The sequence below is a fragment of the Tympanuchus pallidicinctus genome, unplaced genomic scaffold, assembly GCF_026119805.1.
Source record: "Tympanuchus pallidicinctus isolate F22 unplaced genomic scaffold, pur_lepc_1.0 scaffold3, whole genome shotgun sequence".
NCBI lineage: Eukaryota > Metazoa > Chordata > Aves > Galliformes > Phasianidae > Tympanuchus > Tympanuchus pallidicinctus.
In genome coordinates this window covers 66,621,361-66,637,009 of record NW_026294747.1, presented here as the reverse complement: position 1 = coordinate 66,637,009, position 15,649 = coordinate 66,621,361, and the positions used below count along the sequence as shown (strand labels likewise).

Below are 15,649 nucleotides of genomic sequence, written 5' to 3'. Positions count from 1 at the left end.
ATACAAAAGTAAAGTTTCAGCACATAGCTCTCATTCTAGCTAGATGAAATTAATGCCTGCAAATAGCTGGATCTTCCATGTCTGTAAATTCTATTCATTAATCACCCTTAGTAAATGAATTCCTGTAATACAGAAATCTCTTACGTTTGCTATTTCATGAAGTGCTCAGTTTTGTTTGATGGCAGTGTTGTGATTCCGTGTTCTGTTCTTTCCAATTTCTAAGGACTGTTCCATTCTGATTGGTTTTTTTTACAACTTTCAGAAACTGTATATTCTTGGAGGTGAAGTAGCAGAATCTGCCCAGAAATGCACCCACCTAATTGCCAGTAAAGTGACCCGCACTGTCAAGTTCCTGACTGCAATTTCTGTAGTCAAGCACATAGTAACTCCAGAGTGGTTAGAAGAGTGTTTCAAATGCCAGAAGTTTGTTGGTAAGCTATGCTGCTATCAGTTTATAATAAAAAAACTTAAGGTTGTTTGATTTCAGTGTGTGAAGATGGCCTGCAGATTTAAAAAACCCTTTCTTTGTGAGATTTTGAATTGTTTTGTCTCTTGAAGATTCTCTGTAGGCTTCCATTTTGAATGCACAGGTTTTTAAGTTCGTAGCAAATCTGACCATCGTAGTTCATAACTCCCAGAGGATTACTTGCTAAGTTCAAACAGTTACACTAGCAAATAGTTCATATTTCACTTAAGGTAGAAGGTTATGTTGGTATTGTTAAAGCTGTCCCAGGACTGTTTTTATTAAGTTTTCTTACAATAGAACACTTTGTTACACTTAATTTTCATTTGATTTAATCTTTCCATTAAGTGAAATATAAAAGAAGTTTGTGTTAGTGTGGTTAAGATAGTTGGGTGTTGGCAAACGGTCTGTCTGTGATGCAGCTACTTACAGTTCTCACCTCTGAGTAGTTTTAAAGTCTTGGGTGATTTTAATTTCATTAGTTCTAAAATAAAAGCTGTGAAGAAGTAAGCAATGGGTGGCACTGTGTACAAGAATTCATTTAAATAATTAAAATAGTTTAATTTAGTGCTGCAACAGTGTTGTACATCAACTTTCTTTTTACACTTTTTAGACAGCAGAAAAGAACAAAATAGTTTGTTTGAAAGGGATGCTGGATCTGAAGAAAATCTTGAAGGCTGATTGTTTTATTACTGTTTTGTGCTTTTCATGTAATTTGTTTGGAAGGAGCAAGCGTATAACATTGCTGCCTCACAATCACAAACATTTAAGTCTGTGGATAATTAACCAATAAACCACAAAGATTTTGTTAATCTGAAGATAGCAACTCTCTTGATTCAGCATCAGTGAACTGAGAAATCAATCCATTTGAAAGCTATTAGAAAATAAATAAGGTCTGGGGGTTTACAAGGATGACTTAAATACTTGTCTACTGATATTTAGCAGGTTTGTGGAAAATGAGTTGCCTTTGCTTTTGTACTAAAATTAAGATGGAAAATGTGGCAACTCTCTAGAAAAATTGCAGATTGTCCCTGGGAAGACCAATTTTTTCTTAATGTAAAATTGTTTTTGCTCTTTGAACCAGATTGTTTTGAATTGAATCTCATTTTGAAATATGCTTAACATAACTTTTTGTGGAATGGTAAAGGTAAGATTGAAATCCCATCCCAAGCTTAAAAAAGGCAATTAAAAACAATCAGCTGAATAACAGGAAAAAGGGAAACAGAAAAAGGGAAATGGAAAGTTTTTTCTTTTAAGGCTGCATGAGGGCTTGAAGACAGTTTTTGGGCAAGTAGAAAAGGGGACTGTGTAACAGTGTATGTTGCTAGATAAACAGGTGTGAAACTGTTTCATTTTCCAAGTAATTGTGGGTCATCCTAATGAAGGGATACTAAAATCACATTGAAATTACGGTGTTAGCATTTAGAGTCATTCAGCCACTAATGTTTTCTAATTGGCTTAGATGTAAGGCTATGATGATGTTACAGTCTTTCCTGTATTGTGTTTATTACTCTTTCAGATGAGCAGAACTTTGTGCTGAGGGATGCTGAAGCTGAGGTGCTTTTCTGCTTCAGTTTGGAAGAGTCCCTAAAGAGAGCACAAGTAGCTCCGCTGTTCAAGGTGGGCACTATTAAGAACAGCATTTAAATGCTGGGAGCTTTTCAGCTGAATTCTTTCAGCACTGAGACCACAGCTTTTGCAGTTCAGAACAGTAGGACAGACAAGCAAATAACAGACATTTATATGTATTTTTATATATGTATAACAAATTATTTACGTAGAGAGAGGGTTGACTTTATGCATGTTTCTTGCTTAAGTATTGAGTCATAGTGGATGTACACTTCAGCCTGATTCTCCTTGAGGACTGCACTTAGCATCAGGTCCTTTGCTGGCATGGTGCAAGATGGTTTTTCTGCCTCTGATTGAAATTATGCTGCTGTGCAGAGAGTTTTGAAGATTCAAGTTGCTAGTGATTCTTTACCCTAGCAGAATTTGAGTCTTTTTCTTGAGACAAACCACCTAAAAAGTGTATTTTCACAACCTGTAATGAATAAGCATCTGTTTTCTGTTAAATCTGAATAGTACATTTCGATCAGTTTTGCACTCCTAGCTGATAAACAAAGCTGATCTACTTGGTGATCTGTATCACTCTGTATCACACAGGATGATTTTTGCTGGGGAGTAATGTATGTATTAATATTAAATAATATGTATATGTATAATATGTATTAATATTAAATAAATATTGGGATATTTATTTAAAAGATGAAAGCTTTAATTAGAATAAATCAGGTTTTTGGAGCCCCTTAGGCATACTTGTGCTTGAAGAAGCAAGGAGCATTGTTCTTAGTAAATTGCAGTTGTTTCTTTTCTTTGTTTAAGAAGTGGTCATTTCAGGTTTGTCCCTCTAGGGAAAGCAGAAGAGCAGTAATTAAAGACAACTCATCAGCTGTTGGATTTGTTGCTGTAGGCCACTGTAAGCTGTTTACAGGCAGCCAATGATTGCATCAGAATTCATCCATAAGGAAACATGGCTATGTTTCAGACACAGGTTAACAAAATAACATTTCTTGTTACTCTTTTTTTTCTCTTCTTAGGGGAAGTATTTTTATATTACACCTGGAATTTGTCCCAGTCTTTCTACCATGAAAGCTATTGTGGAATGCGCAGGAGGAAAAGTGTTATCTAAACAGCCTTCATTTCGAAAACTCATGGAGCATAAGCAGAACAAAGTGTGTATGGTGTTGCCTTCTGAAATTTACTGGTAATATCTTATTGTGTTATTCTGAGCTTACAGTTGCTTTCTTTGATTTAGAGTTTGCCGGAGATAATCTTGATTTCCTGTGAAAATGACCTTCACCTGTGTCGAGAGTATTTTGCTAGAGGCATAGGTATGTATGCACTGTCAATGTGATTTGAACAGCATAGGTGTAAAATAATAACAGTAAAAATCAATGCAAGTACAGATACCTATTGAAGATGTCAGATACTGGTAGAGGGGTGCGCGGACGATCCTGCAGGTCATAGAGATGTCTGACCCATCTCATTCCTAGGTGTTTCTAATAAGCACCTTTCTGGCCAGGTCACCACATATCTCTGCAAGAGTAGTCTTGAATTTGGGGCTGCAACTGCATGATGCATGATTGTCAAGTTAAAGACCTGAGGTTTTTCTCTTTAGCTGTTTTTCAACATGGAGCCTAGAAACGTGACATGTTTATCAGTGAAACCAATTCTGAAGCTTGGTAGCTGTAGCATGAAGTGTGTGGCTAAAAGTAGGGCTCTAGTAGTGATGGGGCCACATTCCCTTATTCCTTTGTACGAAGAGCAGAAAGGTACTGAATGGCTCCTCCTGATGTGCCTGCAGAAAGAGAAGTGTCATCGTAAGGGTGTAACTGTATACATGTTTTTGATATTTCCAGATGTCCACAATGCTGAATTTGTCCTCACTGGAGTACTTACTCAAACACTGGATTATGAGTCATATCCTTTTTGTGTGAAAGCTGTCAGCTGCTCAAGGAAAATGCTTAGAAGTTTTTCTTAATTAGGAACTAACTACTTAAAGTTTTTGTAGGATGTGTAATGTTTACTTGATAAAAGCACAGCTTAGCACCCAGACACCTGGTTTAAATTCCAACTGGGGTTACATTTTGATAGCAAATAGTGGAGGTGGGATGCAGGGTTGTCAGAAAGTATCAATAGTAGAATAGTAGCAACAAGGGAAAGTAAGTGTCAGTAAGGAAAGTACCTGCACAGGTGAATTGTAGTTGACAGAAATAGCTTCTACTAAGGCAGAGTATAAATTTTATTTGGTAAATGCATTGTAGGGCTGGGCAGGGTACTGCATCTTTATGGGTGTGCTTCATACTTGCAAAAGTTCTGTTTTACAGTCATTTCTTAAAAGTTGTTCTTTCTTAACAGACGTACATATAAATTTACTTGAAGGAATAGTGAAATGCCTTAGTGCTTCGGAGCCCTTGGAGCATTAAATCCAGCTATTCAGCCATTGTACAAAGTAACTAAAACTTCCTGTGGACACTGTTTTCCAGCTGTTTGCCTAGGGATGAAGAGCAGTTTAAAGCAGGGAAGCAAAAATAAACTGCATCATTTTTAGGATGTGTAATTTTATTATGAGGAAACATAATTTACTATGTTTTGTATTATACTCCCGTTTTAAAAGATCCCACTTTAGGTATCACAATTAGCCAGTTTTTAAGCATTTTAACGTTAATGATGGTACTTCAGCCAAAAGTGTAACTTGGGTGTAAAAATAAAAGGGCTTGCTGTCTATTAAATTATGGATGTTGAAGATGAAAATGTTTTGTACTTTATTTTTATTTCTTATACTCTATTTTCTTTTATATTGATATTTTGCCCACATTTTAAATAAATGTACTTTTAAATGTTTTACTCTATATTTTAGTGGTGGTTCATTTTCTTTAATACTGTGCAACAGTGGCACTCTGGTAAGAGTAAATTACTCAAATCTTTTTCCAAATGATGTAAAATTATTTTGAACTTATTTTTATTAGGTATGTTTTAATATATAAAAATCCCAATGCTTTAAAGGGGAAATTGTTAAAAATTTATAGATGTGTTTTTACTGAAGAAAAGAAAAAGCTTGAAGGAAGGAGAAAGCCTAACCCTACATAGTATGCTGTTGTGATAAGTTTTGTTTGTATAGTGAGTTTTACTAAATAAATATTAAAAACCAGTCTTCAAAATATATTCAGTTGTTCTTCCTGACTCGCACACAATTTTAATAAATGTGACTTTACATTTTTTAGTTCAGATTCTGGTAGATGGAAATTGTCCTAAAAATGTTTATCAGCAAGCCATTAAACTCTAGTGGGAGAGTGCAGATATTCACTTGTCTGCGTGGTGTTGGATGCATCATAACAGCTTGTGAACCATTTGGAAAATAATTCAAGGTGGAAGACAAAGCCTACTGAAAACAATGGCTTATCATACTGTTTCTTCTAATGTTTTGTATTTCTATGCAGAACTGTTTTACAGGGAAGGTTTTTCAGTCTCTTTAAAGAGAGGTAAGCAGCTTTTTTTAGCTTATGCAAAGCTGTCTGCAGAGAAGTTATTAATTTCAAATCTCCTTTGTGCTGTGGCATAGAATGTAAATCCACCTGATATTTGACCATTATTTCTGTTGCTTTTTTTTTTCCCCGTGCCTCAGTTCAACAAGATGCTTAAGCAAATGGCAAATTCAAGCTGTAAGAACACAGTAAATTTCAAGACGAGTGAAGTCCCATAGAGGTCAGTACTGTGCTTGTTGCCTTAGTGCTGGCTCTGGGTTCCTCAGCTATTATGATTTATTCTTGTATTCACCATTTGTTTTTTAAGTAATGAGGAGTTACGTGATGTTAAGAGGAATTTCTGCCAGCCTGACCTTTGGTAAGGTGACAAAGTGTAGTAAATAGATTAAGGTGTTTTTAGATCACGGAATCATAAAATACCTCAAGTTGCAAGGGACCCATGAGGATCACTGATTCCAGCCTGTGGTTCCACACAAGACCACCCAGAATCCAAGCCCTGTTTTTGAGAGTGTTGTCCAAACTCTCCTTGAACTCTGGCAGCTTGGGGCAGTGACCACTGCCCTGGGCACCCTGTGGCAGAGCCTGATCACCCCCTGGTGAAGAACCTTCTCCCAGTCCCCCCCTCACCTTCCTCTGTTGCAGCTTTGTGTTGTTCTATCAAGTTCTGTCACTGTCAGCAGAGACCTGAGATCAGCACCTGCCCCTCTGCTTTGTGGCAGTGCTGTAGGCTGCCATGAGGCCTTCCTCTCAGCCTCCTCTCTGGGCTGAACAAAATAAACAACTTCAGAGGCTAAAAAAGTATGGTATGGGGTGGGAGAAAATAGTACTTTTCCCCAAATGCCATTCATTGCTTAGAACAGAGCTATGTGCTTTTTTTTTTGTTTGTGAGTGCAGTTCAATTGTCCATAATAAACTTCATTAGGAATTTCTTTTTCTTAATCTCATAAATGTGGACATCTGGAAGTTGATAACATGTTTTTACACCTTTAAAACTAGTTCAAGAAAAAATAAAGGAGTTATTTTTTGGGTTAATGGGCTTTCTTAATGGCTTAAATGTTCAGGCACACAGACCTACCTGGTGTGCCTTCCCTTTACTATCAGTAGAGCATTGCTCTAAAACCTGACTTAAAGACGCCTGCACAGAGCACATCTCTTAGGAATTTAGCAAGCTTGTTTAGTTATCTACACTTTCTAAGGAGCACTAAAAATAGACAAGATGAATCCTACCATAAAGAACTTAACTAATGTACTGCATATTTTTTTAGTGGAGAGAATGCTTTTTTTCTTCAAATACATTCCAGAATGTGTAATATTGAACTAACTCAGATCTGTGCTATTCTCTGTATGGCTTAAGGCTTTCTTCATTATGCTGGTTACCAGCATGCAGAAAGTATCTTGGTGCCTTTTCCTTTAAAAAGCAGCGGTTGTAGCTTTTGAACTTTTCAAAATACTGTGATACCTGAGAGCTTCTTACCTTGAATAAATACTTTTTACTTATCAAGGATTCAGTATATCTTTCAAATATCTTGCAAATGATGGATTGCCTTATGAAGTGTAGAACCCGATTTCAGAAAGAAGCACGTGTGTAGAGTAGGTGTCACTGTTTAATGGAATCAAACACAAGACAGGAATTTGTACCACCAAGGTCTAGAAGCTAACAAGACCTACTAAGACAAGTCTTGGCAGAGCAAAGCTGTTTATGGAGGGGAGGAGAGGGAGAAAGAAACCAGGTTCAAATGTGTTGGCAGTTTGTGTCCTGGCTGCTAGATTCAGTTATTCGTTTGGCTCTTGGTAATGGTTCTCACCTTTTTCAGGATTAACCTCCACATTTTCTATAACCAAGCAGCGCTGAGGGTATGTTACACCTTTGCCAAAGACTGTTCTAGTTAAGAGAGGTGTGAATGCAATAGCGTCTGAAAGGTGAATTTCCTTTGTATGAGAACTATCCAAAATGCTGTCAGATATTGCATAGAGAAGCTTGAAGAAAAGCAAATGCAATCATGGAACAAATGAACCCTGTGGGAAGTATGAGTGGTAACGCATCTGTTTCATCATCAATGGAGACAGTGTGTTTATTTAGCCAACATACAAGTATGACTGATTTGATTAACCTTTCAATTAGAGTAGAAAACAGAACCTGCCAAGAAATAGTCTTTCAAGATCCACAGGAGCTGTCCAGAGCCAACTGGCTTGCACAGATGTTACTGTGTGTGTGTGATTAGCGGTAGGGAAAGGATTTGATTAGGGAAAGGATTTGATGAAGTTTTCTGATACTAGATTGTTGTTATGAGCTTGCTTTTCTTTAGTGGAAGATTATAATACTTAAGTGTCCTATTTGATCCTGGCTCCTGTACTTCTCAGGAAAATAAAAAAGCTTTCCCTTTGTTAATTAGTTGTCTGGAGAAACGTTATGTTCACATTATGAATTTTCTGGTAGAAAACATGTCTTGATGTTTTAGTTATTTGAAGATAAATAAATGTGAAATGTAATCTTGATAGCAGAGCTATTTCACTAGTAAAAGACTTAGAGGATGCTAGGAGGACTTGGTCTCCACTCATAGCCTTGCAACTTTTCATGGCCATTAGTTGTAAAGAACTGTAGAACAGAGTAGTGGAATTGAGGTTGGGAGACACCTCTGGAGGTGCAGTCAGGGTTTCCGTACCTCGAAGGACGGAGATTCCATGATTTCTGTTGTCACCCTATTTCTGTGTTTTGCCTCTGTCCATTAAAGTCACCTGTATTGGCCTTAAGGTTGATTGCTGGGAAGGATGCTCATTGCTAGCTGCTGCCTCCTATTACTTGTTGCAGCATTTTGAGTCCAGTAATCCAACAAGTTACCTACTTTATCTGCCTACTTCTCACACTTTGACTGTGCTGACAGTATGAGAAACAGTATTGAAATCTGAACCTGAAACAGATGACAGCCTGTGTTCAGCCTGTGTCTGTGCAGATTCAATTGAGGAAAAAGGTTCTGGGTACCTTGGCCTTCTTTGTGTCTTTCATCTCTAGGTCCCTAGCCATGTTAAGCTGCACACTTTCTTCTTTTTCCTTTCCTTTTTTACCACTGATGCTTTTACAGAGGCATTTCGTGCCACCTTTCACATCTCTTGATAGTTTCAACCCAGGATGAGCTACTCTTGAATAAAATATTAGCTGCACAGCTCAAGATGTGTAAAACATCTGAGCAGAACAGATGAGCGCTGGGATGGATTGTTTAGCAAGGTTGCAGAACTTTAATCTTTGTGCAGCTGTACTATTAAAAATGCATCAAATATCTTCGAAGAGCAATTTAGTTAGTTTATCCTACCTCAAGGCAAAAGAGTAGACAAGAAGACAGGTCTGTTGATGTTTACTTTATGTTCAAAAATCACGTTGTTTTACAGAGTGCTCGGAGGTGAAGCTAATGTGTGTTTGGTAAGAGTTACCCTTTTTATGGATTAAGTTCAGAGAGCAGTATGCTGTGGGTGTGGTGAGGCAGAACTAAAGCACAGGTTAGCTAAACTCAAAGTTTGCATCTTGACAGCTAGTCAAAGCCCATTCCTTTGGACTTTTTTCTTCCTGCCCTGTGCTGCCTGCAGGAAAAGTTACGTAAACATCAAAGCAACAGAGCTGAGAAATGGCTGTAGAAGAAACAAGGAAAGATACAACCTGCAGGCTGACTGCACAGAGAGCAAACTTTACAAGTGACTAGTGTTTAAGAGGAGTACATTTTTGTAAAATCATTAATGGAATAGCAGTAATGAATGCAATTGTGTTAATAATGGTGTTGCACGTGCTATCTCTAGCTACGGGGCTACCTCCAAAATGATTGTACTTGCTAGAATTCATTCTGCAGGAGCAGTGTAGGATATAGGCACTTCTTGTTGCTTAGTCTCCAGAATCTGATTTCATTGAAGGAAAGATACATTCTGGTTGTCTGAGCCTTAGTGTGATGATGTGTACAGGTTGTGGAGTAGCAGTTCTGACACAAGAAGCATCTACCCGACCCGTTGTGTTCTGCTGGTCACGATACATCTGATGCCAGCATCCTTAGCTTGCTGTCTGTGCAGTCTCTTGGAAGTCACATCTTTGGAATGCGGTTTGATGAGGAGCAGGTTAAGCTATCTCTAGGCAAGCAGATTAGGAATGTACCACTTCCTATTGCTTATAAGACTGCTCCAGTATCTCCTGGAAATGGGGCCTATCTCTAGAGAAAGGCACGCTTGATGAGCTTCTTAGTGGGATGTAGGAGCTTTCCCTGGAGAAAGCCAGGGAGAGAGAGTCTGTCTGAGCCCTTGGGAGACTCTCAAAGCTCTGCCAAGGGAATTCTAACTTACACTTGTGAAGAGTGAGCAAAGCTTGGGAAAACATTCCTATTCTTAGCAGTATGGTAAATGTTATTGGTCCTTAGGCAGTGCTTTGTCAGAATGCTACACAGCTGTGTCTGCTAGGGATAAAGCATGATAGTCAGGGGCACTCATGAGCAGACACAGCTTTCCATGTGCCTGCAAAGGGTATTTCCTCATAGCAAGGAGCTGGTGGAGTGAATCTGGAGGAAGCTATGGCGATGGCTGGAGCACCCCTTCTATGAAGAAAGGTTGAGGGAGTTGGCCTTCTTCAGCCTGAAGAGAGAAGGCTCCAGGGAGACTTCATTATAACTTTCCAGTGCTTAGAGCTTATAGGCATGAGGGCGAATGACTTTTTACTTGGTCTGATGGTGATAGGACCAGGGGAATGGTTTTAAACGAAAAGAGGAGAGATTTAGGTTTGATATTAGGAGGAAATAGTTTATTTAGAGGGTAGTGAGGCAACTGTGCCCATAGCAGGGAGTTGGAACTGGATGATCTTCAAGATCTCTTCCAACCTGAGGCATTCTGTGAATAAATTCTGTGCCTGCTGCCTCTGATCAGTAACTCCTGCAGGTGCTGTTTGCAGCATGAACAGCAGCTCTCATTTCTGCCTGCTGTTTTCAGTTTTTCCATGCTTCAGGTGAGAGTAGGGGTGTAGCATGGTTTGAGATAGGAAATAAAGTACTTTGCTCCCAAGCAAGTTACCAGGAGTTTCTGTGCAGCCTGGAGAAGCATCTCAAGGTGAGTCTCAGTGTGCTTGCAGCACAGAACATCTGTCAGCAGCAACTCTTTGACTCTATCTCCTGGTCAGCCATGACAAGAGGTTTTTTATTGCAGGCTCTATTTCTACTTCCCTGGAGCAGACAATAAAAGTCTACTTAGTAAAAATCAGTGCATCTCTCAGTCTTGGAGGCAGGTTAAGTAAAAGAAAACAGCACAACAGAACAAGACTTTATACAGTATATTAGGGCTACATGAAACACCAAGCTCTGTTGGCTGGCAGATGCAGCAAATGTCCCAGTATGTTTTGTGATGGCCATGAGGACTGAGTCCCATTGTCAGCCCAGTGATGGAGAAGCCCAGCAATGCAGCAATCCCAACAATGGAATAACCCAGTGATGGAGAAGACCAGTGATGGAAAAGCCCAATAACAGAGCAGTTGAGAGCCTGGTGTAGGCACAGGGCTGCTGTTCTTGTTCCAGTGCTAATTACAAGATGCAAAGATAACCCCAAGTAAAGGTGGAGGCTTCACACTCATTCTTCCAGGCAGTGAATAAAAATATGCCCTCTCTCCAAAGATGATGTCGGGATTTGGTAAGGCTACGAGCTTTTGGGAGCTGACATTATTAAATTATTCCATTTAAATTGGAGCATTTTGCAAGAAACTGTCAATTTTGTTGAAACTAGATTGGGGCTTTATGAGTAGGAAGGCAAAATGAATTATTAACATACCAAATAGTGAATTAATTGGAATGAAATTCATTGAGGAAACAAAGTTGGAGCAAGACATTTTATACCACTGTGTTCGGTCATGGGGTGTGGGGGTGAAATGGAAAGGGAATTCAAGTTCCTAGCTGTACAGCAGCACTGCTGGATTACTGCAAAAATGCTGCAGAATGCTTGCAGCTTACCTAAACCCTGAATAACCTAGGCTGATCTGCTTGTCAAATTCCTGCAATTTCTGGCTTTATTGCTTCTATGCCTGGTGCTGCTTTGCTTTACTTCTCTGTGGTGAATATAGTGATAAATTACCAGTTAGCATGTGTTCCAGAGGCTTCGTTGTTATTTATTGCTTGCAGCTCCTTGATGCATCTCTTCCTGCACAGTCATTACCAGGCCCTTGTGAAAGCAGGAGGTGATGACAGAAAGGGGCAAAGAGCATCATGGAGGAGGCTTCACACGTCTCGGTGCTGCTTCAGAATGCTGGGACTCATCAGAGGCGGGAGGGAATTGTTAGTTCCATGGACATGCAAGGAGAGGGATGCTCCTGCAGAAATGCCCCAACTATAAAGGCAGCACTGAATCACAGAATCACAGTAGAAAAGGTCGGAAAGGCCAAAAAGAACATCCAGTCCAAATACCAACCCATGCCTGTGACTGCTCAAAACTGTGTCATCTATGGATACAAGAGGGCTTTCCTTTAGGACAATTTGAAACAAAGCACTTGGAGCAACCAGACCAAGCAGCAGAGCATTGCCTTGGAGCAGCTGCTCACACCACATTGTTTTGTTTGCTGATGTCCTTGGGCGCTGCCACCTGGCAGAATGCTGAGTTCCTGGTGCTCGTCTCCTGCTTTGCATTGGGATCAAACTGAAAGCTGGTGAGATGCAAGCTGGTTACTAACATGCTCATTAACAGAGATTTATTGCTTCCATATATGCCATCACAACTTTAGATATGCCAGATGCTTGTTGGATGCACGTGTCCCTGCTCTAAGAATGTAGTTATTTATATTTAAAGCTAACAAGCATTAAATATTGATATATCACTGTGTATTTAACAAGCTACCCAATCGTATGCCAAGTCTCCCAAAGACACAACTTTGTCTCTTGTGTTTTGCTCACCAGTTGTATGGTGGAACTGGCTGTGATCCTGATCACAAGAATCACACAAGAATCACAAGGTTGGAAACGACCTACAAGATCATCCAGTCCAACCATCTCCTCATCACCATTGCCACCACTAGCACTAAACCACATCACGCAGCACGTCATCCAGATGCCTCTTGAACACTGCCAGGGACGGTGACTCCCCCACCTCCCTGGGCAGCCATTCCAGTGCCTGACCACTCTCTGAGAGAAGTTCTTCCTTATGTCCAACCTGAACCTCCTCTGATACAACTTGTGGCCATTGCCCCCTGTCCTGCTTGTTGCCTGGGAGAAGAGGCCAGATCCCTCTTCACCACAGCCTCCCTTCAGGAGGTTGTAGAGTGCAATGAGGTCTCCCCTGAGCCTCCTCTTCTCCAGACTGAACAATCCCAGCTCCCTCAGCCACTCCTCATAAGGTTTGTGCTCCAGATCCCTCACCAGTTTTGTTGCCTTTCTCTGAACACTCTCCAGGATCTCAACATCTTTCCTGTAGTGAGGGGCCCAAAACTGAACACAGTACTCAAGGTGCAGCCTCACCAGTGCTGAGTACAGGGGGATGATCACCTCCCTGCTCCTGCTGGCCACACTATTTCTGATGCAGGCCAGTATGCCGGTGGCCCTCTGATGTCCTGAAATGGGTGGCCCTAGTAGAACAGAAGGCCCTGGTGGTTCTGCCAACCCCAACCAGCCTGGATTCTGTGATACAACTCCTACAACTCCATTTGGAACTGCATGGTCCCTTCCAGCACAAGTCATCCTATTTTTCTGTGACTATGAACCCAGATTAGGAGTCTATGCAATTCCTACAAGGTGAGGAGTTGGCACTGCAGGTGAGGATATGAGTGCTGCTGTGCTCTCTAGGTATCATGCCAAGAGAAAGGAGAGCTTTGGGTTTTTGACCCTGAGCATGGAGCTGTCACTGTTGGGCTGTGAACTGTTCATAGCATGAAGGAAGCACAATTCACTGCTGTTACTTAGTTCTTCAGAAATAAAACCTGTTGTATCCTGGGTATTAAATGCCTAATCAAATCATGTTTACTGCTCAGCACTACACTGCTAATTTGCTTTGATTTAGAATTTAAAAAGATAATTGCAGATGTGTGTCTGCGTAAGTTTCTGTGAAAAGGCTTTCCTCTGTCAAATAAGCAGCCTATTAATATGGACTGCAGTAATTTGTCTTTTCTCTTCCAGTGTGATTGATTTGAATCCCTCCTTCAGAGGGGGAGATGGAGATGAGGAGGCAGTGTGCTCAGCCCCAAAGCTTGAGGTTCCCCTTGGGGGAGCAGTGAGGATGCTCAAAAATCAGCATTGAAGACCACTGTGCATGGTCAGGTTCTGTGGAAGCAACTCAGCACGTGATTCAAGAAGGGAGCAAGGGGAAATTGCCAAGGGCATAACAAGATTATGTTCTTACCTTGCTCCTTCACCAGACCAAATCGAATGAGTAACAAGCCTATTCTAGAATATGGCAGCACCAGTGTGCCATAGAGGTTGTTGAGGAAGGTGTAAGGCACTGCTTCCATCTTCTAGTATCAGCTTCATAAAGTGTGAGGAAGAGTGCAGGGAAATTCATAGAGTCATAGAAAGGTTTGGGTTGGAAGGGACTTTAAATCCCATCCAGACCAGCCCCTGCAGCATGGGCAGAGTTGCTGCCCACTAGATGAGGTTGCCCATGGTCCCATCCAACCTGGCCTCAAACACTCAGAACACAATTAGTTCATTGATTTTCTCCCTCTGATCCTGCTTGCAAAAAGACAGGAATTGGCTCTTCTGGTCTTCAGGAATGGGAATTTTGTCTAGAGATACAGTCCTTGTAACCATTAGGTAGTCATTAATCATTGCACTGAAGTGGCTTACAGTGACAAGCTGTTCTGGAATACTGAGCGAAAAACAACTCCTAAGGCATTGCAGGAGAAACCTCACCAACCCAGAGCTGTCTCCAGGACTACTAATCACAGGCATGGAAGAGGGTGCTGAACTCCAGGTCCTCTATACTAGCAGCAGGAGAGCTGCAGCCCACCTCATTGACCCACACCGAGCTCCTCCCACATCCAGTCTTACAGCAGCCTTTGCTGTCTCTGGCATAACTACTTAAACATTTAGCAGCCTGGGCTGTGCAATGCTGCAGCCAGCAAGGGCAATGCCCAGTCCCCAGGTGGCACGGCTTGTTCACCATCTGTATGGATTACATCTAAAAATTGAGATGCTCGTGCAGGGGGAGCAGCAAGCGAAGCAGATTTTGCATAGTGACAGGATGCGCTGCATGCATTCCATCAGTGCCTAATGCCGCATTTCTGAGGATGTGGAAAACTATATCTAATAATACACCTTACGTAAAATAAACAGTGCTCCTGTCTACGTCTTGTCACACAGCTCACACCTTAAAATATACAAGTGCAATGAAAAAACATTAGAAATGTTTCTATGACTCAATGCAGTAATAATTGCCCCTTTTTTTTCATGAAGGTATTGCCTTGAATTCCGCAGTCACGTCAAGGCTACTTGACATGTAAAGTATTTCTCAAAGCTTGAAACAGCTCTTTTGCAACTGTCTAAGTGCTGATATCCACAAGGAATAGGGTCTCCTAATAGAGTACAGCCATGAAATGAAAACAGAAGAGAAGGAAAATAAAAGGAGCTGCAGTAGAGAGCGGGGGTTACTCCAACAACAAAATATACTTCCACAGCAATGAACATCTCTGCTATGACAAAGAGGGAACCTTTCCCAGAGAGCTGATAGGAAGGCCAGTTTTTTGTCTTTTAAAAGTTAGCTGTTTGTCCTGTGTGCACTTGTACAATAAATAAGGGTACAAAGGTTAGGATTAGTAAGATTACAGCAACAGAAAGATAATCAAAATAAATGGAAACGCTCACCGGTGTTGTAGGCTTGCAGTAAACTCCAAAAACAGGGATCTCCAGAAAGAGATCCTCCTTCAGTTCCAGTCAGCCCTTAAATGGGGTTTAGGAGAGGTGCAGCCAGGCTCCACCCCTTCCTGGTAGCACAGGTGCATTGCCTTCACCTGTGCAGCCCAATGAGGGCTGACTCATTGCTTGCCTCAGGTGGTCAATCAGAGTTTCAGGCCGTGATCAGCAGTTCCCATACAGTGCCAAACCCCAGGCAATACCCTGAGACACTGCACCCCAGGGACACCACGTTTGCTTGCTTTGATTCGAGTTTTGGGGACAGTTTTTGATTCCTTGAAACTTCTGGCTATCCAACTCCA

At 40.9% G+C, this 15,649-nt stretch overlaps 1 protein-coding gene across 2 annotated transcripts in view; it reads left to right on the top strand.

The window, feature by feature from the left end:
- Nucleotides 1-5,186, top strand: part of PAXIP1 (PAX interacting protein 1) — a 32,177-nt gene extending 26,991 nt beyond the window's left edge. For both annotated transcript variants that reach the window (XM_052692595.1, XM_052692596.1), the window contains exons 16-21: nt 263-431; nt 1,983-2,083; nt 3,061-3,195; nt 3,279-3,354; nt 3,883-3,947; nt 4,392-5,186. In XM_052692595.1, coding sequence (XP_052548555.1) covers nt 263-431; nt 1,983-2,083; nt 3,061-3,195; nt 3,279-3,354; nt 3,883-3,947; nt 4,392-4,403 — 558 coding nt within the window. In that variant the 3' untranslated portion in view covers nt 4,404-5,186. The remainder of the gene's footprint in view (nt 1-262; nt 432-1,982; nt 2,084-3,060; nt 3,196-3,278; nt 3,355-3,882; nt 3,948-4,391) is intronic.
- Nucleotides 5,187-15,649: the final 10,463 nt, after the last annotated feature.